Source organism: Xenopus tropicalis, chromosome 7, assembly GCF_000004195.4.
Source record: "Xenopus tropicalis strain Nigerian chromosome 7, UCB_Xtro_10.0, whole genome shotgun sequence".
Classification (NCBI taxonomy): Eukaryota; Metazoa; Chordata; class Amphibia; order Anura; family Pipidae; genus Xenopus; species Xenopus tropicalis.
The window spans coordinates 103,247,809-103,274,417 of NC_030683.2; the positions used below are offsets into that span (position 1 = coordinate 103,247,809).

Consider the following 26,609-nt stretch of genomic DNA (forward strand, 5'->3'; position numbering starts at 1 on the left):
AAATCACTTCTTGTAGTGAAGACAATAAGGATGAAAATCCACACCCATTCTGGGCAGTGCCATTCGCTGGAAAAGAACATTCATTAGAAATAGTGAGGCTCCTGTTACAGGTTATAGTCTGGAATAAAGCTACAGATGGCATTTGGGGGTAAAATCACTCTCATTACAAGCTCTTGCCATTTGACAGTGAAAGCAGGGCCGGGGTTAGAGAAGAGAGGGCAAGTAGCAACGCACAATGGCTAGGGTTACCATAAATCAGAGATGTTCAGTACATACATCAGAGATATCCAACCTGCAGCCCTCCAGCATTCATCTATTGCAGTGCAACTACAGTTGGAAGGCAACAGACAGGGCACCTATGATTTATATACTGAAAATAACCAACAAGTATCACCCAGTATATGTTCTTTATCAGGTTCAGGCATAAATAGAAGTTACTGAGCTGCAAAAAAAATCTTTTGGGGAAGACTCTTTTGAGCTCCCATCATAGGTTCTGCTTTACTTATTGTTAAACCTCTAATCAGGGATGTAGCTAGAGCCCCTTATGTCCCAGTGCAACTGTAATCCCCCTAACATTTGTCCCCAGCACATGTCCCACAACATTTCTTCCTCTCTTCCAGCAAAAGTCTAGATATGGGTCACTGAGCCCCCCAACCTCACCTGTAGGGGTTTCTGGCCCAGATGGAGAAAGCAGGATATGCTCTTGGATGTGGTAAGAGGCAGACGTAATATTAAATGGCACACAATGGACTTTTTATGATGTCTGCAACCTGTAATCTCCTACTTGAGATTTTATTCTACATCCCCTCAAGCTAAAAAGCAAACCAGTGCAGCATTGGAGCCAGGGCCAAACTATTTAGAATACAATTAAAAAAAAGTAGTGGAGGCCCATAAGACACTAAGGGGCACATTCAGCAAAGTACGAGTTTGAATCCCGAAATGGGAAAAATTTGGATTAGATACAATCATTTCTGATGATCGCAAATATCACAAAAATGCTTATGAAAAATTGGAATAGTCACAATAATATCATGTTGGCGATCTGAGAGTCACAAAATTTTCATATCGAGCGATCCTAAATGGCGGGAAAACCTTTCCGACTTTGATCCTTCTGTGCATGATTTTGGAAGCCTCCCATAGGGCTCAATGGCACTCTGCAGCTCCAACCCGGCCTAAGGAAAGTCTGGCTCAATGGCACTCTGCAGCTCCAACCCGGCCCAAGGAAAGTCTCCCATAGGGCTCAATGGCACTCTGCAGCTCCAACCCGGCCCAAGGAAAGTCTCCCATAGGGCTCAATGGCACTCTGCAGCTCCAACCTGGCCCAAGGAAAGCCTCCCATAGGGCTCAATGGCACTCTGCAGCTCCAACCCGGCCCAAGGAAAGCCTCACATAGGGCTCAATGGCACTCTGCAGCTCCATCCTGGCCCAAGGAAAGCCTCCCATAGGGCTCAATGGCACTCTGCAGCTCCAACCCGGCCCAAGGAAAGCCTCCCATAGGGCTCAATGGCACTCTGCTGCTCCAACCTGGCCCAAGGAAAGTCTCCCATAGGGCTCAATGGCACTCTGCAGCTCCAACCCGGCCCAAGGAAAGTCTCCCATAGGGCTCAATGGCACTCTGCAGCTCCAACCCGGCCCAAGGAAAGCCTCCCATAGGGCTCAATGGCACTCTGCAGCTCCAACCTGGCCCAAGGAAAGTCTCCCATAGGGCTCAATGGCACTCTGCAGCTCCAACCCGGCCCAAGGAAAGTCTCCCATAGGGCTCAATGGCACTCTGCAGCTCCAACCCGGCCCAAGGAAAGCCTCCCATAGGGCTCAATAGCACTCTGCAGCTCCAACCCGCCCCAAGGAAAGCCTCCCATAGGGCTCAATGGCACTCTGCAGCTCCAACCCGGCCCAAGGAAAGCCTCCCATAGGGCTCAATGGCACTCTGCAGCTCCAACCCGGCCCAAGGAAAGCCTCCTATAGGGCTCAATAGCACTGTGCAGCTCCAACCTGGCCCAAGGAAAGTCACGATAATGAAGCTTGAATGAATCTAAAACTTTCGTACTCGGCGCAACAATACGATTTTGTCCCACAAAGTTTGTCACAAAGTATGAAAAAGTTACGCAAATATACAAAAAAGCCGCAGAAAATACGCACAGTACGAACCAATACAATTTTTTTGTATTCGGACTCAATCGTACTTTGATAAATGAGCCCCTAAGTGGACAATCCTGTGATATGTAGGCTAAAACTTTTTAATTTTAAAGATGAGAAATAACCACATTACCCGAGATGTCCCAAAGACAGCATGGTGCACTTTCACTCATGAAGTCACCAACTGCAAAGGTTTATTTATACTGCTATCCCCTACACTTAACACTGTACAATAACACCATAGGGATAATTTCATTAGATGTTGGTAGCAATTAAGTAATACAAAAGTTGTATATTATCTTCATCCTTGGAGGCTCACATAAGGACAGGTTTGCACGGTAGAATATAATAACAACCCTTAAGGCAAAGCCCAGGAAAATGCAGACTGGCCAAAATGGATCGTTTTCCCTTTAACCAATTAATTCAGAGACCATGAGACTCACCTGTGATGCAAGTTCTGTGCATTTTTAATATTGCATGGATTTCATAGCTCTTTTAAAGATTTATTGGTCCATCAAACAATAAAAATATATTGCTTACAGGAGATACTTCCACTATTAAAAGGGTTGTAAACCCATCTGTAACGCTGTTCCAAAGCACCCCCTAGTTTTCTATAGAAGTTGCCAAAAAACATAATTATAGATGCAAGATAATTCACCAATGAGAATTCTACTGATCAGAAACTTCATTATAAATGCAAAAGAACTGACCAATGAGAATGCTGATTCCCAGCCCTAATTATATACATTTTCCACTGGAATTAGACATGGGGATAAAGGACAGGCTTGTTCAATGCTGGGAAACTGAGCTTAATGCTTCCAACTCCAATTGCAGGAACAAAGACCAGGAAGCCAGATTTACACAAATTAGCTGGGATTCTCATTGGAGGATTTTTTCACATGTTTAAGCAGCCACTGGCTGTGGAGATTTGGGGAGAAGTTTTGAAAAAGTTTTGTACAATATTGATTTGAGGATACAACTCTGATGTTGCTGGACCACAGCTCCCAGCATGCCTCAGCCTTCATTATATGTTACATTATTCTGGGATTTGTAGTCCAGCAACAACTAAGTAAATTTTGGGTGAGCACTGCAGTGCAGCAGGGTTTACAACCCATGTAAAGGACCAGACATAGGTCTCCCCCAGTGACAGTAACTGCTTACTGTTTACCCTGGGTTGGTGATCCTCACCTTTAAATGGAATAGAACAGTAATCTCATGTATGATGAATCAGGTATGGCATGCAAAAGACACGTATGCCCTGTTGTTTTGGCACAACTGTGCTGCACATATTGACGCAGGGTGCAAATTACAACTATACAGAAGAGCAAGGAGCATATTTTGACAAATTAAAGTAGTTTTACATGCAATGGACTGTGGGGAAAAGTGTAAGTTCTCCACTGCACTTGCTGACATAAAGGAGCCCACAGTGCCTGCATATTTGTGTAATTAAGGGAACCGCTTGTGATGGCCAATAACTAGTAATGAGCGAATCTGCCCCATTTCACTTCGCCAAAAATTTCATGAAACAGCGGAAAATTCGCAAAACGTGGCTGCGCTGAGGTAATGATTTGGGTATGGTAGGGGTCTAATCGGTGGTCCAATCTGATTGAATTTTCAAGTTATCTCCACATCTTGTATATATTTAACTTTTCAGAAAAATACTCTATTCTCTATACTTTATTTATTCACTAATTTATTTAATTGGTTTTTAAGCAATGAATTAGTATACAGTGTGATCTATAAACATTATATTAGCACTTTTGTAATTTGTTTATTTTTAAACAGATCATTTGTAGTTTGTTGAAATTGTGCATTATTTAAGCACGTGCACTAATCATCAAGCACAGGTCACTTTCCAAATTCGTTAATGAATTCTATATGCCTGATTATAGTTGCAATCAAGGCTGTGAAGGGAAACTTTTAACATTGTAATTCTGACATAAAGTGGGTTATTTTCCTTCTTAATCTTTTCAAATTTGTGTATTACAGTCCTAAGAAGACGTTACTCAGGAAAAATCTGTATATTGGAAGAAAAAGGAATCCTTTCACTTCCCCAGTTTACCTTTATAAAAAAATGTACACAATATAACATAAATGGGTCATTATTCTTTTATTATTTTTCTTCCAATCTTATTCATCTCAGGTCTCAGAATAATGATGTAGACTTTCGGCAAAAATATACATGTCACTAATCCAATGCTTGAAGATAAAATGGCGAATACTTCCACTGCCACCATGTACTTCCCTGTGGTGCTGAGGTAGGCTGGGATGAACGAGATCCAAACAGCTCCAAATATCAGCATACTAAAGGTGATCAGTTTGGCCTCATTGAAACTGCCCGGCAACTTTCTTGACAAATAAGCAACTACAAAGCACAAAGTAGCTAAAAACCCCATATATCCCATTGTGCATGAATAACCTGTTGGCGATCCCTTGTTACATTCCACAATAATGGTGCCTGCCTTAGATTTATTGTCAGTGTATTGAAAAGGGGGAGAGTGTGCAAGCCACCCAGCACATATAATCACTTGTATAGCTGTGCACACAAGCACCAGGGTGTTCGTTACTCGAGAATTCAACCACATTCTCCTGCTGCTCCTTGGCTGGGTGAGGTTGAAGGCGATCACCACCATCATTGTCTTTCCCAACACACATGAAATGCACATCACAAAACTGATCCCAAATATAAATTGCCTGAGGATACAGGTTATAGTAATGGGACGGCCAATGAACATTAAAGCACAGAGATAGCAGAAAAACAGGGAAACCAAAAGGGTGTAACTGAGATTCCGGTTATTTGCTTTCACAACTGGAGTATCAGCATTCCTTAAGAAGATAAACAGGATGCTCAGGGGAAGGAGAGATCCCGTTATCGAAAGAGCAGCCAAAGTGCCACCTAAGATCTCTTCAAATGAGAGAAACTCCAGTGTTTTATCCCTGCAGCCATCATGCCTTTCATTTGCCCACATATCTTCAGGGCATTTCATACAACTTGTGGAATCTGAAAAAATAAATACAAAGTGTGAGCCACCCACTGTGTGCTTGTGTTGCTCCCCGACACTTTCTCCATTAGAATGTGACTCACGGGTCTAAAAGGTTGGGGATCCCTGGTGTAATTGAACTGAGACTGTGCTTGTCTACATTATATTTTAATGATCTAATGAGTAAACAATGTGTACAGTATGTTCTGTTGTGTTTACCTGTTTTATTGCTCAACTCATCTTCCGAGCATAAGATACAGTCAAAGCAGCAGGCAGGCTGTCCCTTCTGTGGGGCCTTTCTGTATCCTGGGGGGCAGCTCTCACTGCATATGGATTTTGGTGCCTAGCAGAACATAAATACAATCTTTTATTATAACTGTTTAAATTTACTTATATTTTTAAAGGAAAAGAAGAGCTACTGGGACATTTTATTGCCAATAGATTAGTCACAATAGTGCAAGCTAGAACACTATATTTATTCTGTAGAATGCTCTACCATACCTGAGAAAGCAGCCATAGAAGTTCCCTGTGTGTGTTTAAGATAGCAGCAGCCATTTTAGCTGACAGTGTGCAGGCAGGGAACAGCTCTCAGCTCAGATTACAGCAGAGAGTGGTGGGGGAGGAGGGAGAAGGGAGGGAGAGAGAGAAGCAAATTGAGCAGGCTTGCTCTGTGCCCTTTTGCAGACAGCAGGAAGTCTGACACAGAAGATCATGTATACAGAATAGACAAAAAATAAGGTGTTTCTTTTCATTTAGGACTTAGTGCAGCAGTTCTGTGTTTACCTTTCTGATAAAGTTTAATTAGTTTTTACCTTTCCTTCTTCTTAAATACAAATTGTTTATTCATCCATAGAATTCCAAGATAATTAGAAAACAATAACAGAAATAGTGACTATATTAACAAAATATAATAACATAATTGGAATTATTCTCTATCTTCACTAATGTCGCCACCCCTCCCTCATCTTGTTCCACTGTGAAGTGATGGCTCCGGGGATTTGAAGACTCGCTGCTTTCCCGAGAACCTGTGCACCTCCTTCTATGAAAAGCACAAGAACTTCAAGTCTCAGAATCTATAACTTCAAAATAAAATATGGTACAGGAGGGGTTGCATGACTCTATGAGCCTATGGGGAGTTGGGAAATAGTCCTTGCGAGTCAGAGACCTTTCAAAATGTGGAATCAGGAAAGTATGTTAAAATTAGATATATTTTTGGGAGTTCATGCAGTGCTTATGTGCATTTTACCTTATGCCCAACTGAATGAGCTCATGTAAGTAAGGGTTATGCATTTTCTCTATTAATGTTATGTCTAATGGAGTTTATAAAGGAAGTAAGGGGGAATATAATACATGCATGTAATGGTGACAATGATTTATATTTATTTAAAAAAATAATGGCACCCCAGCCTAAAATTTAGTGGTGAGTAAAACTGTCCCTTTTTTGCTATATACTCAATAGATCACAGACAAGAGAAGGAGATGAGAACAAAGCGTTATTAGAACAAGAGGCTTACTGGATACACAAGCTAGACTGTGTGGCCCCTAGGGTAAGTTGCTTTTTAAATTGATTCAGGTTCCCCTGATCACTATTTAAAGGAGAAGGAAAGGTAAAAACTAAGTAAGCTTTAACAGAAAGGTCTATGTAAATACAGCCATAAGCACTCACAGAAATACTGCATTGAGTCCTCTATCAAAACATGTTGTTTGCCCAGGAAAAACAGGTATGAGCTGAAAGTTCAAGTTTTGTTATAAATGTTAAATTCAAATGTTATATTCTTTAATACTCTATCACCTACAAGATACAAACATAAGAAAAAATGCTACTACAAATGTTGTAATAGATATGTTTGATAACTTGAAAATAAAAACAAAGTTTAAAAAAAACCAAAAAAAAAAACATGTTCTGACTTCCTCTCTCAGAAACATCCTTAATTCCAATGGCCGGAGTCTGTGCAGTTCTCTCACAGACTCCCCCCTCCTTTGCTTCCTCCTCCCATAAGAATGCTAAGAACTCCCTCCCCCTTCCTTAGGAATGTGGGATCTGAGCTATAACAGCTAGACTGCAAACAAGAAGCTATTTAAAATGGCAGCTGCAATCTTAAGCAAATGGAGAAAGCGTCTAGGGCTCTTTACTCAGGTATGGCAATTCTTTCTGCAGAATAAATATAGGTGTTCTAGGTGGCACTAATGTGGCTAATCCATTGGCAGTAAAATGCCAAAATGACTTTCCTTCTCCTTTAAAACAACGTATTATAAATGGAGGGTATATATGTATATAGTATATACAGTATATATACAGAACAATATGGATGATTAATTGATTGTATCAAATTTATATTGCAGGGTGGATTTGTTAGTGTGTCTTTTTCTCTATCTTTCTCTGCTTGAACTTAAAGATATTTCACTAGAGAATCTCACCTTAGGTCTGCACTGTTGGGGCACCCAGTGATGAGAGTGGATTTTTCACTTCCATATAGTTTTAAGGTTGATTATACTATGAACATATTGCGCTAATTTAATAAAGAATGTAATTAGTCGCTAACTTTTGGCTCTTATTTTCAATGAAAATAATGATAGATAAATGGTATTAAGCTCACATGCACTTTATCCTTGATAAAGATCCCAAAAGGCACAGAAATGGAGGATTCAGCATGTAAAATAAAGCACATGTTGAACATGATTGGAGTGCTGGTACCTCCTGTTGTTATATATATGTAATTTAATTGTGCACCCACTGGAGAAGAATACACATTTACATATATATACAGTATATACACCCGGCCAGATATGAGATATTAGGCCATAGATTATGCTGAAGGAGACTTTACTACTCTACTCCGCCACTCTAACATGAATATTCAGGGATTAATTCACTAAGACTTCTTGAGTTAAATGCCCTGACTAAACTCAATGATAGAATGAGAATTGCTCCTGCTTCTCCATTTCACCATAGGATCAAATGCATATCATGGAAGCTCCCCACAAAGTTTCTGATTTCTCCTGCAGACCGGATTTGCTTTTTTAGTGAACTCCCCAGATGTTTAATTTTTTTACCTATTCAACCTTAACAGGAGTTTTGGGAACATTACTTACCATACCTCTGTAGCAACATTATAAAAGACTGCGTCATAAATACAACAATATGAAGTATTAGTATGACAGATATAATATAATACAAGTGCTACTTACTTCCCTATAATTTCCACTCCAGATTGTATTGTTACTAATAACAAGATGAGGTTCAGGATCTTCTATTAAATTTGCAAAATTGACATATCGTGTTACACCATTGGGGAGAGCTTGCCAGTTCACATACACTTGTCTAATTGGGTGGTCTCCATAATCATCAAAGGCCAACTCCTGCTCATCATTCATTTCCACTTTCACGTTCTTTACATAATGTAAAACCTTAAAAAACAAAATGATACAAATCAAACCAAAATTCTTGTCACTTAGGTTTCCTTTGCCTCCTCTAACTAACTCAGTCCCCCTCCCTCAGCATGGTCAGCTCTTCTTAGCTCAGGTTACTAAACACTCCCTCCAGTCTAGTAGCCAATGAAGAAATGGCATTGTTGGTACCCATAGAAACTCAGCTCTAGCTGTCAGTTCCCATTTTTCTCTCCTTATTACCTCTCCTGAGCTCAGTTTAACCACAGTGCTCAATCAAAGCAGAACTCTTTATCAAAGTATGTTCTGCCTGTGTAAGCCTGCATTCTTCATTGCCTGAACTTTACAATGCATATGTGCTGTTTGCAGATGAAAACATCACTGATGATGTGTGAGGGAAAATGGCTGCTGGGTGAAAGCTTCTATTTGTTTTAGGAAAATGTGATGGTGCTGGCAGATGGAAGGGATATATGCAGTACAAATTATGTCATTTGGGTTGGGGATATATCCCCAACTTACATAGATCATAGGAAACTGTAGGGTTTACATGTCTTTTAAATCTTCTCCATCTGTATCTCTCTTACCTTCCATGGGTCCAATTTACTTATGTTAAAACACGGAAAATTTGATCTGCAGGAAGTCATGTTGTTGATACCATAGGCCAATGAATACACCGCATTGTAAACAAGAATGGCATATGCTGAGGTTTTTTCATGGTAGTCATCTAAAGCTTTGAGGTTTTCAAGCCCCGTGCAGTAGGGAGTTGTTACATTACTGGTTGTTTCCGTCTCATTCCAGCTATACCACAAGCAATGAAAATTACTTTCCCAAAATGGTTTCATGAACATATCATTTGGGTACAATGATGGGTGAATGCTATAAAGGAAATTTTTAAATCCTGGGATTGTTGCTACAGGGAGTGCTAACCCAATTGTTCCATTTAATATTCTCCAAAATTCTTTATATGAAAATATGGGAGACGACATGGCACTTCCACTGGCAAACCAGACTTTTCCTGTTATATTTTCTTCATTTGCTACTTTCATAAAAGGGATCAGTTCTGGCATTGAGCAATATAGTACCACAACTGTGGCTGCTGATCTTTTGATGACTTGGAGAATGGAGAGTGACTGATCTCTGGTGTGTTGGGCAGAAATCCGCATGAAAAAGGCCACACAAATCCCAGCTGCCTCAATGTCTTTTCTCATAAGCTCACTGTCATAGAGGCCAAAATCATTATCAGCAGCCAGAATTCCTATCCAGGTCCAGTTAAAATGGATCATCAACCTAATGAAATAATATGGCTGCACCTTGTCACTCATAATAGTTCGCAGAAATGAAGGGTAACGGATTTTGTCACTTAGCTCATAGAAAGCTGAGCCATAACTGATCTGTAATAAAAGGTAACATGTTTTATATGTGTGGCTTTCATTGTTTATGTGGAGTGTTTCGGAGGCTCTGCATTCTGGCCTCCACCCTATATTTCCTTTACATCACATGTATCATAACAGTACAAAGGAGAGAGAATAAATATTCCATAAGTACAGCACTGAGCCCCTATGTTCCTGCACCCTTTTCCCTTGTTGGCCAGGAGTACAATTCAGAGCCCATTTAGTCCAGTAGCCCCAAACCAACCACATGTACCCTAGAAGTACAGGTGGGTCATGAAGTGGGTATATATAAGAGAGTATATCCTTGAGAAAGCGCAGGAGCACGAAACACATAGGAAATTTTCCGTGAAAGTTACCCATACTGTGAGGAAAGGTGAGTGACGTCAGACACCACACCAAGAACTGCAGGTGGGGGCAAGGCACAGAGGAGAATGCTAAGATAGCGGGCTTTTAAAGAGAGTTTTTATATAACTGTATAACTTTTACATAACTGGGCTTTTAAAGAGATGTTTTATAGAACTATATTTTAACTTAATAGGAACAGTTGGAGCCAGCTGAATGTTGTATTACCTGAGAGACTGAACCCCTATAGGTCTAGTATATGGTTATTGGTTTACCAAGTTAGAAACATCCACAGGAGTAGGATTGTATCAAGGCAAGGTCCAAATTTCAACTCAAAATAATCTATATGCACTCTTCATTCTCTGTAAGACCTATATATTCTGGAAAGGATTGGCACATATACTATACAAATGGTGTTCCTTTTCTTGCTTTATGGGATTTATTACTGAACCTACCAACTATATTTAGATTTGGTGTAGCATGTTGTTAGACTAAACACTATGTTAGTTTAATATATACACAAGTAACTATATATGTGATAAGTGTGTTTTGTAAAAGAAAATAAAAAGTTTTACTTATTTTTAAAAACACAGTGTAATGTGTTTCTCGGGGAAGGGCTAACTCTATAAGACAATAATACTGTATGGTGCAATTTGGGATTTGACTAGAGGATAGCTGCTTGTGGGATAGCACTATAATATCTATACACCTTTTTGTATAGCAGCTTTGTGTAGTTTGTAAGTTTAGGCACAGATTTTGGCACTATATACCCTAGTATAGTACCAGGCAAAGTCCTTGTATATCTACCAAAATGCAGAGTGGGGTGGCCAAAAGCCGGATGAAACAGAGTGAGCAGTGATTTACTATGTGAAAGGCTGAGGTCGGCATTCCCAAAGAGTTTGAGTCTCTGCAGGCACCAACCTGGCACAGAGGATTGCTGGGAACAAAGTCTGAGGATGCCCATCCTGCCATGAACTACCCTGGTCTGTACCTACAAACTGACTGGGCACCAAGTTTTCAGGGGACATAGAGGAATAGTTACAAATTGGAGGAGAAAGGATATATTGTTAAGACTGGAAACTTTTATTTTAATTCTCTTAAAACTCAAATTAAAAGCCTTGCCCCTTATCTACAATTACAGTCAGTACATTTAGGGAGAATCGAAATAGGTCAAATTTATTAGAACATTTACTATACAAGTAGTTTCTACGGCTAGCATGGACCTTAAGAAATTACAAAATGTCTTTATGGGTTTGTAAGACTTCTGAGAATCCAGTGCTTGTGAAGAAAAATTGTTCACATGAAGGAAAGCATGTATTGTGCATACAGTACAGAGTATTTTACTAGTTATCAATCATTAAGAGAAAGGCATTTTTTTAATCTGGTTATTAGAAAACATACCTGAGGAAATCTGTATAGGCCCACAATACTTGCTACTGCAAGGGAGCAGGAGGACTGAAGATCTCCTATTAATCCCACCATCTTTGATTGTTTATTACAAACATAATTAGGAATTGCATTCTCCGTCCCTGAAAGCATGCTCATTGCTCCTTCCACAGCCTGCATTTCATTAAAGCAGGAGTCGTATATACGGAAACCCAGTGTGATGTTTGGTAAAAGTTCTGGGTTCTCATTGATTTCATTTACAGCAAAGACTGTGGCGAGTACATGTAGATAGCACAGATTAGACAGCCTAGGATTAAATAAAGAAGAGATCTGAAACATACCAACCATTAAACCAATAAACCATCAAAATTACAGGTGAAAAAAGTCCTCTGGGGAAAACAGTATGGGGCTATTATGCCATTGAATCCTCCTGCTGAACTGTGCTTAGCATAAGGGAATCTAAATTCCTATATTGGGAGGGTCAGATTGGGAATTATCTCTACTGGCAGTAAAACAATCTAAGAATTTGTTGTGCCATTCAGTTGGTCATGCTCCCAGTGACTAGAGACTATACCCACTGGGCTGCTGGGCCAGCTGTTCTTTTGACTTCTCAGTAGGGTATCATAACACAGTTAGGGGGCTAAGAGAAGTGAAAATGAAGTTTGTGGTCACACAGTTGATGAGAGGTACCTTAGGCCAGGGCCAATACAGCAAGCTGAGGCAAAATGTGATACAAGTGATAAGTGATTGCAATCACTGCATAACAATTGTAACATGTAACATTATTACATTTGTAACTATAACACAATAGGATGACCATAGAATTAATTAAAAAAAATGCTTGTGGAAAACATGTAAGACAGTAAAAGCTTCAAGAACAACTGTTAATCAGTCATAGATGCTTGGGGAAACAGAGCAAAATAAAAAAAATGACAATCTGAGATTAACTCAGCACTTGAAAGAGGAAAACAAAACTAAGTTACAGTGGCCCTTTATGTAGCAACAAATAAAAATATGAAAGTGACATTTAATAATAAATAGTTAGTAATAAACATGTAGCTAATAGTAAAATAACTGTAGAATGGCTTAAGTTGAGAGGATAAGAGCAGCAGTATGAGAAAGCAGCCTTACTTGTTGCATTTCCCCACTGAGGGCTTTGCAGTGAAATTGATGTTATTGTTGCCTGGTTGCAGATGCACGGGGATAAGGGCTCCCAAAATAATATCTCCATCTTTTTCATAAACCTGCAGATTTTCTGAACGTAATTTGCAGCTGAAATCACCTCTTGTAGTGAAGACAATAAGGATGAAAATCCACACCCATTCTGGGCAGTGCCATTCGCTGGGGAAGAACATGCATAAGAAATAGTGAGGCTCCTGTTACAGGATATAGTGTGGAATAAAACTACAGATGGCATTTGGGGGTAAAATCACTCTCATTACAAGCTCTTGCCATTTGACAGTGGAAGCAGGGCCAGAGTTAGAGAAGAGAGGGCAACTAGCAATGCACAATGGCTAGGGTTACCATAAATCAGAGATGTTCAGTACATACATCAGAGATATCCAACCTGCAGCCCTCCAGCATTCATCTATTGCAGTGCAACTACAGTTGGAAGGCAACAGACAGGGCACCTATGATTTAAATACTGAAAATTACCAACAAGTATCACCCAGTATATGTTCTTTATCAGGTCCAGTCCTGAATAGAAGTTATACTTTTGGAGAAGACTCTTTTGGGCTCCCATCCGTCATAGGTTCTGCTTTCCTTATTGTTAAACCTCTAATCAGGGATGTAGCTAGAGCCCCTTATGTCCCAGTGCAACTGTAATCCAGTCCAAGTGACTCAGTGATCAGCTGCATAACCCCATCCCCTCTGTCCATCCCTACCTCTTGGAAACTGCATGTTGGATTGTGGAATAAGCCCTTCATACAATTACTACAATTCTTAGTCATTAGATCTAATTATTTATGTCTCTAGTTCTCCACTAGGTCACTTCTATACCTATTATCAGTTTTTTATATATCATCAAGACATTTATGTATTCATAAAGAATCCCAGAAATCCCTGCCCCAGTGAGGCTTACAGTCTAAGGTACACTCTTACAGGCAGACTGTGCAGCTCTTGAATGATCTCAAGTAAAAGGAAAGGTACAAACACCCAGAAGCCTTGTGCCAGTTATGGAACATTTCCATTAAACTTCCCTCTAATAATATTAAATGGCACACAATGGACTTTTTATGATATCTTAAGATGCAACCTGTAATCTCCCACCTGAGATTTTATTCTACATCCCCTCAAGCTAAAAAGCAAACCAATGCAGAACTGGAGCCAGGGCCAAACTACTTAGAATGCAATTAAAAAAAGTAGTGGAGGCCCATAAGACACTAAATGGACAATCCTGTTATATGTAGGCTAAAACTGTTTAATCTTTAAAATGAGAAATATCCACATTACCTGAGATGTCCCAAAGACAGCATGGTGCACTTTCACTCATGACGGCACCAACTGCAAAGGTTTATTTATACTGCTATCCCCTACACTTAACACTATACAATAACACCATAGGGATAATTTCATTAGATGTTGGTAGCAATTAAGTAATACAAAAGTTGTAAATTATCTTCATCCTTGGAGGCTCACATAAGGACAGGTTTGCACGGTAGAATATAATAACAACCCTTAAGGGAAAGGCTGAGAAAATGCAGACTGGCCAAAATGGACTTTAACCAATTAATTCAGAGACCATGAGACTCACCTGTGATGCAAGTTCTGTGCATTTTTAATATTGCATGGATTTCATAGCTCTTTTAAAGATTTATTGGTCCATCAAACAATAACAATATATTGCTTACAGGAGATACTTCCACTATTAAAGGGTTGTAAACCCATCCGTAACGCTGTTTCAAAGCACCCCCTAGTTTTCTATAGAAGTTGTCGAAAAACATAATTATAGATGCAAGATAATTCACCAATGAGAATTCTACTGATCAGAAACTTCTTTATAAATGCAAGAGAACTGACCAATGAGAAAGCTGATTCCCAGCACTAATTAAATCATTTTTTCCACTGGCATCAGACATGGGGATAAAGGACAGGCTTCAATGCTGGGAAACTGAGCTTCATGCTTCCAACTCCAATTGCAGGAACAAAGAACAGGAAGCCAGATTTACACAAATTAGCTGGGATTCTCATTGGAGGATTTTTCACATTTTTAAGCAGCCACTGGCTGTGGAGATTTTGGGGAGAAGTTTTGAAAAAGTTTTATTGTGCAATATTGCTTTAAGGATACAACCCTGACTTTGCTGGACTACAGCTCCCAGCATTCTTCAAACTTCGTCACATTATTCTGGGATTTGTAGTCCAGCAGTGCAGTGCAGCAGGGTTTACAACCCAGACCAATTTGTTGGGTACCCCCCCCCCAGTGACAGTAATTGCTTACTGTTTACCCTGGGCTGGTGATACTCTTCTTTAAATGGAATAGTGCAGTAATCTCATGTAATATGAATCCGTTATGGCATGCAAAAGACATGTATGCCATACTGTTTCGCCACAACTGTGCTGCGTATATTGACACAAGGTGCTTAAGGAACCCTGGAGCTACTGCCGCATCACTTCAGAATGGTAGTTAGAAATGACTGAGCAGCACCAATAGCAACTATACAGAAAATCAAGGAGCACATTTTGACAAATGAAAGTAGTTTTACATGCAACAGACTGTGGGGAAAAGTGTACAGTAAGTTCTCCACTGCACTTGCTGACATAAATAAGTCTACAGTGCCTGCATATTTGTGAAATTAAGGGGACCGCTTGTGATGGCCAATAACTAGTGATGAGCGAACCTGTCCTATTTCACTTTGCCAAAAAATTCATGAAAATTTCAAAATGTGGCTACAATGAGGTAATGATTTGGGTATGGTAGGGGTCTAATTGGTGGTCCAATCTGAATTTTCAAGGGTGCAGTTTTACTGACCCTTTTTTTTCTCCTTTTAATTATTCGCAAATGTTATTCTCCTTGACGCTTTATCTTATTGCTATTTCCCTCCATCGTCCTTGAGGTTCACGGTTTTGGAGGATAACCTAGCTCTATATAAAAGTAATAGGCAAGGTAAATTGGAGACCGCAGCCACTTGGCTCCTGCCTTTCTTTGCTTTGTTTGTTTCCAGGGGCCAAAAATTGAGTTAAATTTTGGGATATCTCCACATCTGGTATCTATTTTCCTTTTCTCTCTGCAAACTTAATCAAGGTTTTTCAGAAAAATATTCTACGAAATTATTAACCTAATAACTTATTTATTCACCTATTTATTTAATTGGTTATTTAACAATGAATTATATGCAGTGTAATTTATAAACAGTATTTTTTGATCAATAGAGCACTGAAGCACAAGCACTTTATATTAGCACTTTTGTGATTTATTTATTTTTAAACAGATCATTTGTGGTTTGTTGAAATTGTGCATTATTTAAGCACGTGCACTAATCATCAAGCACAGGTCACTTTCCTATATTGGTTAATGAATTCTATATGCCTGATTGTTGCAATCAAGGCTGTGAAGGAAAACTTTTAACATTGTACTTCTGACATAAAGTGGGTTGTTTTCCTTCTTAATCTTTTCAAATTTGTATATTACACTCCTAAGAAAAAATAAATTGAGCAGAAAAGACGTTTTCTTCCCCTGTTTACCTTTATAAAAAAATGTACACAATATAACATAAATGGGTTCTTATTCTTTTATTATTTTTCTTCCAGTCTTATTCATCTCAGGTCTCAGAATAATGATGTAAACTTTCGGCAAAAATATACATGCCACTAATCCAATGCTTGATGATAAAATGGCAAACACTTCCACTGCCACCATGTACTTCCCTGTGGTGCTGAGGTAGGCTGGGATGAAGGAGATCCAAACAGCTCCAAATATCAGCATACTAAAGGTGATCAGTTTGGCCTCATTGAAACTGCCCGGCAACTTTCTTGCCAAATAAGCAACTACAAAACACAAAGTAGCTAAAAATCCCATATATCCCATTGTGCATGAATAACCTGTTGGTGATCCCTTGTTACATTCCACAATAATGGTGCCTGCCTTAGATTTATTGTCAGTGTATTGAAAAGGGGGAGAGTGTGCAAGCCACCCAGCACATATAATCACTTGTATAGCTGTGCACACAAGCACCAGGGTGTTCGTTACTCGAGAATTCAACCACATTCTCCTGCTGCTCCTTGGCTGGGTGAGGTTGAAGGCGATCACCACCATCATTGTCTTTCCCAACACACATGAAATGCACATCACAAAACTGATCCCAAATATAAATTGTCTGAGGATACAGGTTATAGTAATGGGACGGCCAATGAACATTAAAGCACAGAGATAGCAGAAAAACAGTGAAACCAAAAGGGTGTAACTGAGATTCCGGTTATTCGCTTTCACAACTGGAGTATTAGCATTCCTTAAAAATATAAACAGGATGCTCAGGGGAAGGAGAGATCCCATTACCGAAAGAGCAGCCAAAGTTCCACCTAAGATCTCTTCAAATGACAGAAACTCCAGTGTTTTATCCCTGCAGCCATCATGCCTTTCATTTGCCCACATATCTTCAGGGCATTTCATACAACTTGTGGAATCTGAAAAAATAAATACAAAGTGTGAGCCACCCACTGTGTGCTTTGTGTTGGTCCCCGACACATTTTTCCATTTCCATGTGGCTCACGGGTATAAAAGGTTGGGGATCCCTGGTGTAATTTAACCAAGACTGTGCTTGTCTACATAATATTTTGATAAACAATGTGTAAAGTATGTTCCGTTGTGTTTACCTGTTTCATTGCTAAACTCATCTTCTGAGCATAAGATACAGTCAAAGCAGCAGGCAGGCTGTCCCTTCTGTGGGGCCTTTCTGTATCCTGGGGGGCAGCTCTCACTGCATATGGATTTTGGTGCCTAGCAGAACATAAATATGATATTTTATTGTAACTGTTTAAATGCATTTCTATTTTTAAAGGAAAAGGAAAGCTACTGAGACATTTGCCAATAGTCACAATAGTGGAAACTAGAACACTATATTTTTTCTGTAGAATGGTTTACCATAACTGAGTAAGCAGCTATAGTAGCTCCCTGTGTGTGTTTAAGATAGCAGCAGCCATTTTAGCTTGGTCAGACAGTGTGAAGGCAGGGAATAGCTGTTAGCTCAGATTACAGCAGAGAGTGGTGGGGGTGGAGGGAGAAGGGAGGGATCAAATGCATATCATGGAAGCTCCCCACAAAGTTTCTGATTTCTCCTGCAGACCTGATTTGCTTTTTTAGTACTCCCCAGGTGTTTCATTTTTTTACCTATTCAACCTTAACAGGTATTTTGGGAACATTACTTACCATACCTCTGTAGCAATATTATAACAGATTGTGCCATAAATACAACAATATGAAGTATTAGTATGACAGATATAATATAATACAAGTGCTACTTACTTCCCTATAATTTCCACTCCAGATTGTATTGTTACTAATAACAAGATGAGGTTCAGGATCTTCTATTAAATTTGCAAAATTGACATATCGTGTTACACCATTGGGGAGAGCTTGCCAGTTCACATACTCCTGTTTAATTGGGTGGTCTCCATAATCATCAAAGGCCAACTCCTGCCCATTATTCATTTTCACTTTCACGTTCTTTACATAATGTAAAACCTTAAAAAATAAAAAGATACAAATCAAACCTTCTTGTCACTTAGATTTCCTTTGCCTCCTCTAACCAACTCAGTTCCCTCCCTTAGGAATTTACTTTTGCTGTTGGCTCCTGAGCATGCTCAGCTCTTCTTATCTCAGGTTACTAAGCACGCCCTCCAGTCTAGTAGCCAATGAAGAGATGGCATTGATGGTTCCTACAGAAACTGTAGGACAGTTCTAGCTGTCTGCTCCTATTTTCTCTCCCTTTTTCTCACCTCTTCTGAGCTCAGTTTAACCATAACAGTGCAAAGCCAAACTTTTTATCAAAGTAATTTCTGCCTGTGTAAGCCTGCATTCTTCATTGCATGAACTTTACAGTGCATATGTGCTGTTTGCAAATGGACAACGTCGCTGATGATGTGTCAGATGGAAAATGGCTGCCGGGTGAAAGCTTCTATTTGTTTTAGGAAAATGTCATGGTGCTGGCAGATGGAGGGGATATATGCAGTACAAATTATGCCATTTGGGTGGGGGATATGTGCCCAACTTATATAGGTCGTAGGAAAATGTAGGGTATACATGGCCTTTAAATCGTCTCCATCCATATCTCTCTTACCTTCCATGGGTCCAATTTACTTATGTTAAAACACGGAAAATTTGATCTGCAGGATGTCATGTTGTTGATACCATAGGCCAATGAATACACCGCATTGTAAACAAGAATGGCATATGCTGATAATTTTTCATGGTAGTCATCTAAAGCTTTGAGGTTTTCAAGCCCCGTGCAGTAGGGTGATGTTACATTAGTGGTTGTTTCCGTCTCATTCCCGCTATGCCACAAGCAATGAAAATTAGTTTCCCAAAATGGTTTCATGAAAATATCATTTGGGTACAATGATGGGTGAATGCTATAAAGGAAATTTTGAAATCCTGGGATTGTTGCTACAGGGAGTGCTAACCCAATTGTTCCATTTAATATTCTCCAAAACTCTTTATATGAAAATATGGGAGAAGTCATGGCACTTCCACTGGCAAACCAGACTTTTCCTGTTATATTTTCTTCATTTGCTACTTTCATAAAAGGGATCAGTTCTGGCATTGAGCAATATAGTACCACAACTGTGGCTGCTGATCTTTTGATGACTTGGAGAATGGAGAGTGACTGATCTCTGGTGTGTTGGGCAGAAATCCGCATGAAATAGGCCACACAAATCCCAGCTGCCTCAATGTCTTTTCTCATAAGCTCACTGTCATAGAGGCCAAAATCATTATCAGCAGCCAGAATTCCTATCCAGGTCCAGTTAAAATGAGTCATCAACCTAATGAAATAATATGGCTGCACCTTGTCACTCATAATAGTTCGCAGAAATGAAGGGTAACGGATTTTGTCACTTAGCTCATAGAAAGCTGAGCCATAACTGATCTGTAATAAAAGGTAAAATGTTTTATATGTGTGGTTTTCATTGTTTATGTGGCAGCTTTCGGAGGCTCTGCATTCTGGCCTCCACCCTCTATATTCCCTTTGCAGCAGAGCAACATGTATCCTAGACGTACAAAGGAGAGAGAGAATATATATCCCATAAGTACAGCATTGAGCCCCTCTGTTCCCATATTCTTTCCCCTTGCTGGCCAGGAGTCCATTTAGACCAGTAGTCCCAAACCAACCATATGCACCCTAGAAGTACCAGGCAGAGACCTTGTATATCTACCAAAATGTAAAGTGGGGTGGCCAAAAGCCGGATGAAACAGTGTGTGTGTGAGTGAGTGAGCAGTGATTTACTAGTTGAAGGGCTGAGGTCGGCATTCCCAAAGAGTTTGAGTCTCTGCAGGCACAAACCTGGCACAGAGGATTGCTGGGAACAAAGACTGCGGATGCCCATCCTGCCATGAACTACCCTGGTCTGTACCTACAAACTGACTGGGCACTGAGTTTTCAGAGGACATGAATCTTAAGGAATTACAAAATGCCTTTATGGGTTTGGTGAAAAAAAATTATTCACATGAAGGAAAGCATGCACTGTGCATACAGTACAGAGTATTTTACTAGTTATAAAACATTAAGAGAGAGTCATTTTTTTAATCTGGTTATTAGAAAACATACCTGAGGAAATCTGTATAGGCCCACAATACTTGCTACTGCAAGGGAGCAGGAGGACTGAAGATCTCCTATTAATCCCACCATCTTTGATTGTTTATTACAAACATAATTAGGAATTGCATTCTCCGTCCCTGAAAGCATGCTCATTGCTCCTTCCACAGCCTGCATTTCATTAAAGCAGGAGTCGTATATACGGAAACCCAGTGTGATGTTTGGTAAGAGTTCTGGGTTCTCGTTGATTTCATTTACAGCAAACACTGCAGCAAGCATATGTAGATAGCACAGATTAGACAGCCTAGGATTAAAGAAAGAAGAGATCTTTGTACCAACCATTAAACCAATAAACCATCAAAATTACAGGTGAAAAAAGTCCTCTGGGGAAAACAGTATGGGGTTATTATGCCATTGAATCCTCCTGCAGAACTGTGCAATCTAAAATTCCTATATTGGGAGGGTCAGATTGGTAATTATCTCTACTGGCAGTAGAATTTGTTGAATTGGGCCATTCAGTTGGTCATGCTTCCAGTGACTTCAGACTTTATCCACTGGGCTGCTGGGCCAGCTGTTCTCTTGGCAAAAATGCAAAATGCATTTATAGATGTTAAAAGGAAGAGGAAATTAAGAGTACTTGTATGCCCACCACTTGATATAACCCTTTGAGTCCCATGCTTTGTAGAACCTATGGTGCTGACATTCAAAAGCCAGGGTTTCAGTGCTGTATATTCTATTCTTCTTGGTTCTTGTTTATTAGGAATGTCTAAAGCACTGGGGGTGCCTTTAGGATGGGATTCATCCCAGGGTATTAAATGAGCTGAGTGCTGTGATTGCCAAACCTCTTCACTTAATTTTTAAAGTTTCGTTGAGGTCTGGCATGGTCCCGAGAGACTGGCGGATTGCTAATGTGGTGCCGTTATTTAAAATTGGATCCTGTTCTCAGCCTGAAAACTATAGGCCTGTTAGTCTGACATCAGTAGTAGGAAAGCTTTTGGAAGGGGTAATAAGGGATAGGGTACTTGAATACATTGCAGTTCACAATACTATTAGTTTGTGCCAGCATGGTTTTATGCGTAACAGATCTTGACAGACTAATTTAGTCGCCTTTTATGAGGAGGTGAGCAGGAACCTCGATGCTCGAATGGCAGTCATCTACTTGGACTTTGCTAAAGCGTTTGATACAGTACCTCACAGAAGGTTAATGATCAAATTAAGGAATATTGGCCTCAAACATAATATTTGTAATTGGATAGAGAACTGGCTCAAGGATAGATTACAAAGAGTGGTGGTAAATGGAACATATTCTAATTGGACCAGTGTGGTTAGTGGAGTACCGCAGGGGTCAGTCCTTGGTCCTTTGCCTTTTAACTTGTTTATTAATGACCTGGAGGTGGGCATAGAGAGTACTGTTTCTATTTTTGCTGATGACACTAAATTGTGCAAAACTATAAGTTCCATGCAGGATGCTGCCACTTTGCAGAGCGATTTGACAAAATTGGAAAACTGGGCAGCAAACTGGAAAATGAGGTTCAGTGTTGACAAGTGCAAAGTTATGCATTTTGGTAGAAATAATATAAACGCTAACTATCTACTGAATGGTAGTGTGTTGGGGGTATCCTTAATGGAGAAGGATCTAGGGGTTTTTGTAGATAAGAAGTTGTCTAATGCCAGGTAGTGTCATTCTGTGGCTATTAAAGCAAATAAAGTGCTGTCTTGTTTAAAAAAGGGCATTGGCTCAAGGGATGAGACATTATAGGTTATGAGGTAAGGCCTCACCTTGAGTATGCAGTGCAGTTTTGGGCTCCAGTCCTTAAGAAGAATATTAATGAGCTGGAGAGAGTGCAGAGACTGCAACTAAACTGGTTAAGGGGATGGAAGATTTAAGCTATGAGGTTAGACTGTCGAGGTTCGGGTTGTTTTCTCTCGAAAAGAGGCACTTGCGAGGGGACATGATTACTCTGTACAAGTACATTAGAGGGGATTATAGGCAGATGGGGGGTGTTCTTTTTTCCCATAAAAACAATCAACGCACCAGAGGCCACCCCTTTAGATTAGAGGAACGGAGCTTCCATTTGAAGCAGCGTAGGGGGGTTTTCACGGTGAGGGCAGTGAGGTTGGGGAATGCCCTTCCTAGAGATGTGGTAATGGCAGACTCTGTTAATGCCTATAAGAGGGGCCTGGATGAGTTCTTGAACAAGCAGAATATCCAAGGCTATTGTGATACTAATATCTACAGTCAGGATTAATGTTTGTATATATAGTTTATGTATGTGAGTGTATATGTTGTTTCCCGGGTTTACTTGGAAGGGTTGAACTTGATGGACTTTTTTCAACCCTACAGTATGTAACTATGTAACTATGTATTCGCTGAAAAGAACCCCGGGCTGGTGCAGTTTTTACAAGTGATTGCAATCACTGCTTAACAATTGTGTAACATGTAAGATTATTACATTTATAACTATAACACAAAAGGGTGCCCATAGAATTAGATAAAAAAAAGCTTGTGGAAAACATGTCAGAAAGTTAAAGCTTCAAGAACAGCTGTTAATCAGTAACAGAAGCTTGGGAAATACAGGAAAATAAAAAAAAATCTAATTTTAACTCAGCACTTGAAATAGGAAATTAAAATTAAGTTACAGTGTCAACAAGTAGCAACAAGTACAAATATTAAGGTAACATTTAATAATAACAGTTAGTAATAAACATGTAGCTAATAGTAAAATTACTGTCAAATGGCTTATGTTGAGAGGATAAGAGCATCAGTATGAGAAAGCAGCCTTACTTGTTGCATTTCCCCACTGAGGGCTTTGCAGTGAAATTGATGTTATTGTTGCCTGGTTGCAGATGCACGGGGATAAGGGCTCCCAAAATAATGTCTCCATCTTTTTCATAAACCTGCAGATTTTCTGAACGTAATTTGCAGCTGAAATCACCTCTTGTAGTGAAGACAAAAAGGATAAAAATCAACAGCCATTCTGGGCAGTGCCATTCACTGGAAAAGAACATGCATAAGAAATAGTGAGGCCCCTGTTACAGGATATAGTGTGGAATAAAGCTACAGATGGCATTTGGGGGTAAAATCACTCTCATTACAAGCTCTTGCCATTTGACAGTGAAAGCAGGGCCGGGGTTAGAGAAGAGAGGGCAACTAGCAATGCCCAATGGCTAGGGTTACCATAAATCAGAGATGTTCAGTACATACATCAGAGATATCCAACCTGCAGCCCTCCAGCATTCATCTATTGCAGTGCAACTACAGTTGGAAGGCAACAGAGAGGGCACCCATGATTTATATACTGAAAATAATACGTTTTATCTAGTATATGTTCTTTATCAGGTTCAGGCATAAATAGAAGTTACTGAGCTGCAAAAGAAAAAATCTTTCCTTATTGTTAAACCTCTAATCAGGGATGTACTGTAGCTAGAGCCCCTTATGTCCCAGTGCAACTGTAATCCAGTCCAAGTACCTCTTGGAAACTGCATGTTGGATTGTGGAATAAGCCCTTTATACAGTTACTACAATTGTTAGTCATTAGATCTAATTATTTATGTCTCTAGTTCTCCACTAGATCACTTCTGTACCTATTATTGTTAGAGTGTTTATTATATGTTATTTGTATTCTGTAGCATCAACAGATTTACGTATTCATAAAGATTCCCATAAGTCCCTGCCCCAGTGAAGCTTACAGGCTAAGGTCTTAAGGACTTACAGGCACATTGTACATTGTAAAGATGTTGAAGGAAAGTAACAACCACACAGGAGCCTTGTGCCAGTTATGGAACATTTCCATGACACTTCCCTATGGAGGACTGTGGCCAGCTCTTTTTTTAAACTTTGATAAATATACCCCTAAACCTAATGTCTTATTATCTACAAGTACTCCTAAGTGCATCTCCATAAAACAAATCCACACTTTTAGCCTTATTACATGTATAGGTAGTTGGCATGTTTTGCATTCCAAGTTACATTTATAAAAACTGAGGGACAAATTTTTCTTCCACTTTTCACAATGATCATTAACATTTTTTAAAATGTGCTTATGTATCAAAACACCATATTGACTTTATTGGTAGAAAATGTGTCCCAAGCACATGTCCCACAACATTTCTGCCCGTTTTCCAGCAAAAGTCTAGATACAGTTCACTGAGCCCCCCAACCTCACCTGTAGGGGTTTCTGGCCCAGATGGAGAAAGCAGGATATGCTCTTGGAAGAAGTAAGAGGCAGAAGGCAAGACATTTTATGATGTCTTACGCATCCAGCTGCAACCTGTAATCTCCTACCTGAGATTTTATTCTACATCCCCTCAAGCTAAAAAGCAAACCAATGCAGAATTGGAGCCAGGGCCAAACTACTTAGACTGCAATTTAAAGAAAAAGTAGTGGAGGCCCATAACGTAGGCTGAAACTGTTGATTGACTGAAGAAGAGAAAATAACCACATTACCCAAGATATCCAAATGACAGCATGGTGCACTTTCACTCATCTGGGCACCAACTGCAAAGGTATATTTATACTGCTATCCCCTACACTTAACACTATACAATAACACCATAGGGATAATTGCATTAGATGTTGGTAGCAATTAAGTAATACAAAAGTTGTATATTATCTTCATCCTTGGAGGCTCACATAAGGACAGGTTTGCACGGTAGAATATAATAACAACCCTTGCAGAAAAACATAATTATAGATGCAAGATAATTCACCAATGAGAATTCTACTGATTAGAAACTTCATTATAAAAACAAAAGAACTGACCAATGAGAATGCTGAATGAGCCTACAGTGCCTGCATATTTGTGTAATTAGGGAACCCCATGTGATGGCCAATAACTAGTGATGAGGTAATCTGTCCCATTTCACTTTGCCAAAAAATTCGCGTAACAGTTCAAGATTTGCAAAATGTGGCTACCACACAACTTTTTTAATGTCTATGGGTTAGCAAGACAAATTAAGATGCATGTTCCCCACATCATCTGAAAATCAAGGTTTAAAAGAATTTAAGTTATTAAGTTATGCAAACTTAGGGACCTGTGTTTTTTAAAGAACATTTAGTATGTATGAGTATGTATGAGTATGTATGAGTATGTATGAGTATGTATGAGTATGTATGAGTATGTATGAGTATGTATGAGTATGTATGAGTATATATGAGTATGTATGAGTATGCATGAGTATGTATGAGTATGTGTGAGTATGTGTGAGTATATATGAGTATGTATGAGTATGTATGAGTATGTATGGGTATATATGGGTATGTATGAGTATGTATGAGTATGTATGAGTATATATGAGTATGTATGAGTATGTATGAGTATGCATGAGTATATATGAGTATGTATGAGTATGTATGAGTATGTATGGGTATGTATGAGTATGTATGAGTATATATGAGTATGTATGAGTATGCATGAGTATATATGAGTATGTATGAGTATGCATGAGTATATATGAGTATGTATGAGTATATATGAGTATGTATGGGTATGTATGAGTATGTATGAGTATATATGAGTATATATGAGTATGTATGAGTATGTATGGGTATATATGGGTATGTATGAGTATGTATGAGTATATATGAGTATGTATGAGTATGTATGAGTATATATGAGTATGTATGGGTATGTATGAGTATGTATGAGTATATATGAGTATGTATGAGTATGCATGAGTATGTATGAGTATGCATGAGTATGTGTGAGTATATATGAGTATGTATGAGTATATATGAGTATGTATGAGTATGTATGAGTATATATGAGTATGTATGGGTATGTATGAGTATGTATGAGTATGTATGAGTATATATGAGTATGTATGAGTATGCATGAGTATGTATGAGTATGCATGAGTATGTGTGAGTATATATGAGTATGTATGAGTATATATGAGTATATATGAGTATATATGAGTATGTATCAGTATATATGAGTATGTATGAGTATATAAGAGTATGTATGAGTATATATGAGTATGTAAGAGTATCCATGAGTATGTATGAGTATCCATGAGTATATATGAGTATGTATGAGTGTATATGAGTATGTATGAGTATATATGAGTATGTATGATTATATATATTAGAATGTATGAGTATGTATCAGTATATATGAGTATGTATGAGTATGTATCAGTATATATGAGTATGTATGAGTATGTATCAGTATATATGAGTATATATGAGTATGTATGAGTATATATGAGTATGTTTGAGTATATATGAGTATGTTTGA

At 39.1% G+C, this 26,609-nt stretch overlaps 2 protein-coding genes across 2 annotated transcripts; both read right to left on the minus strand.

Annotated features, from left to right (window-relative positions):
• Nucleotides 1-4,238: 4,238 nt before the first annotated feature.
• LOC108648105 (extracellular calcium-sensing receptor) lies at nt 4,239-14,117 on the minus strand. Its single transcript, XM_018095705.2, has 6 exons — nt 14,078-14,117; nt 11,639-11,892; nt 9,089-9,895; nt 8,307-8,525; nt 5,337-5,460; nt 4,239-5,137 (listed from the first exon to the last, which is right to left on the minus strand). The coding sequence occupies exons 1-6, from the start codon at nt 14,115-14,117 to the stop codon at nt 4,239-4,241; spliced, it is 2,343 nt and encodes a 780-aa protein (XP_017951194.2).
• A 2,229-nt stretch (nt 14,118-16,346) lies between these two features.
• Nucleotides 16,347-20,649, minus strand: LOC101732030 (extracellular calcium-sensing receptor). Its single transcript, XM_018095706.2, has 5 exons — nt 20,383-20,649; nt 18,898-19,704; nt 18,084-18,302; nt 17,435-17,558; nt 16,347-17,245 (listed from the first exon to the last, which is right to left on the minus strand). Exons 1-5 carry the CDS (start codon nt 20,647-20,649, stop codon nt 16,347-16,349), a joined length of 2,316 nt encoding a protein of 771 aa, XP_017951195.2.
• Nucleotides 20,650-26,609: the final 5,960 nt, after the last annotated feature.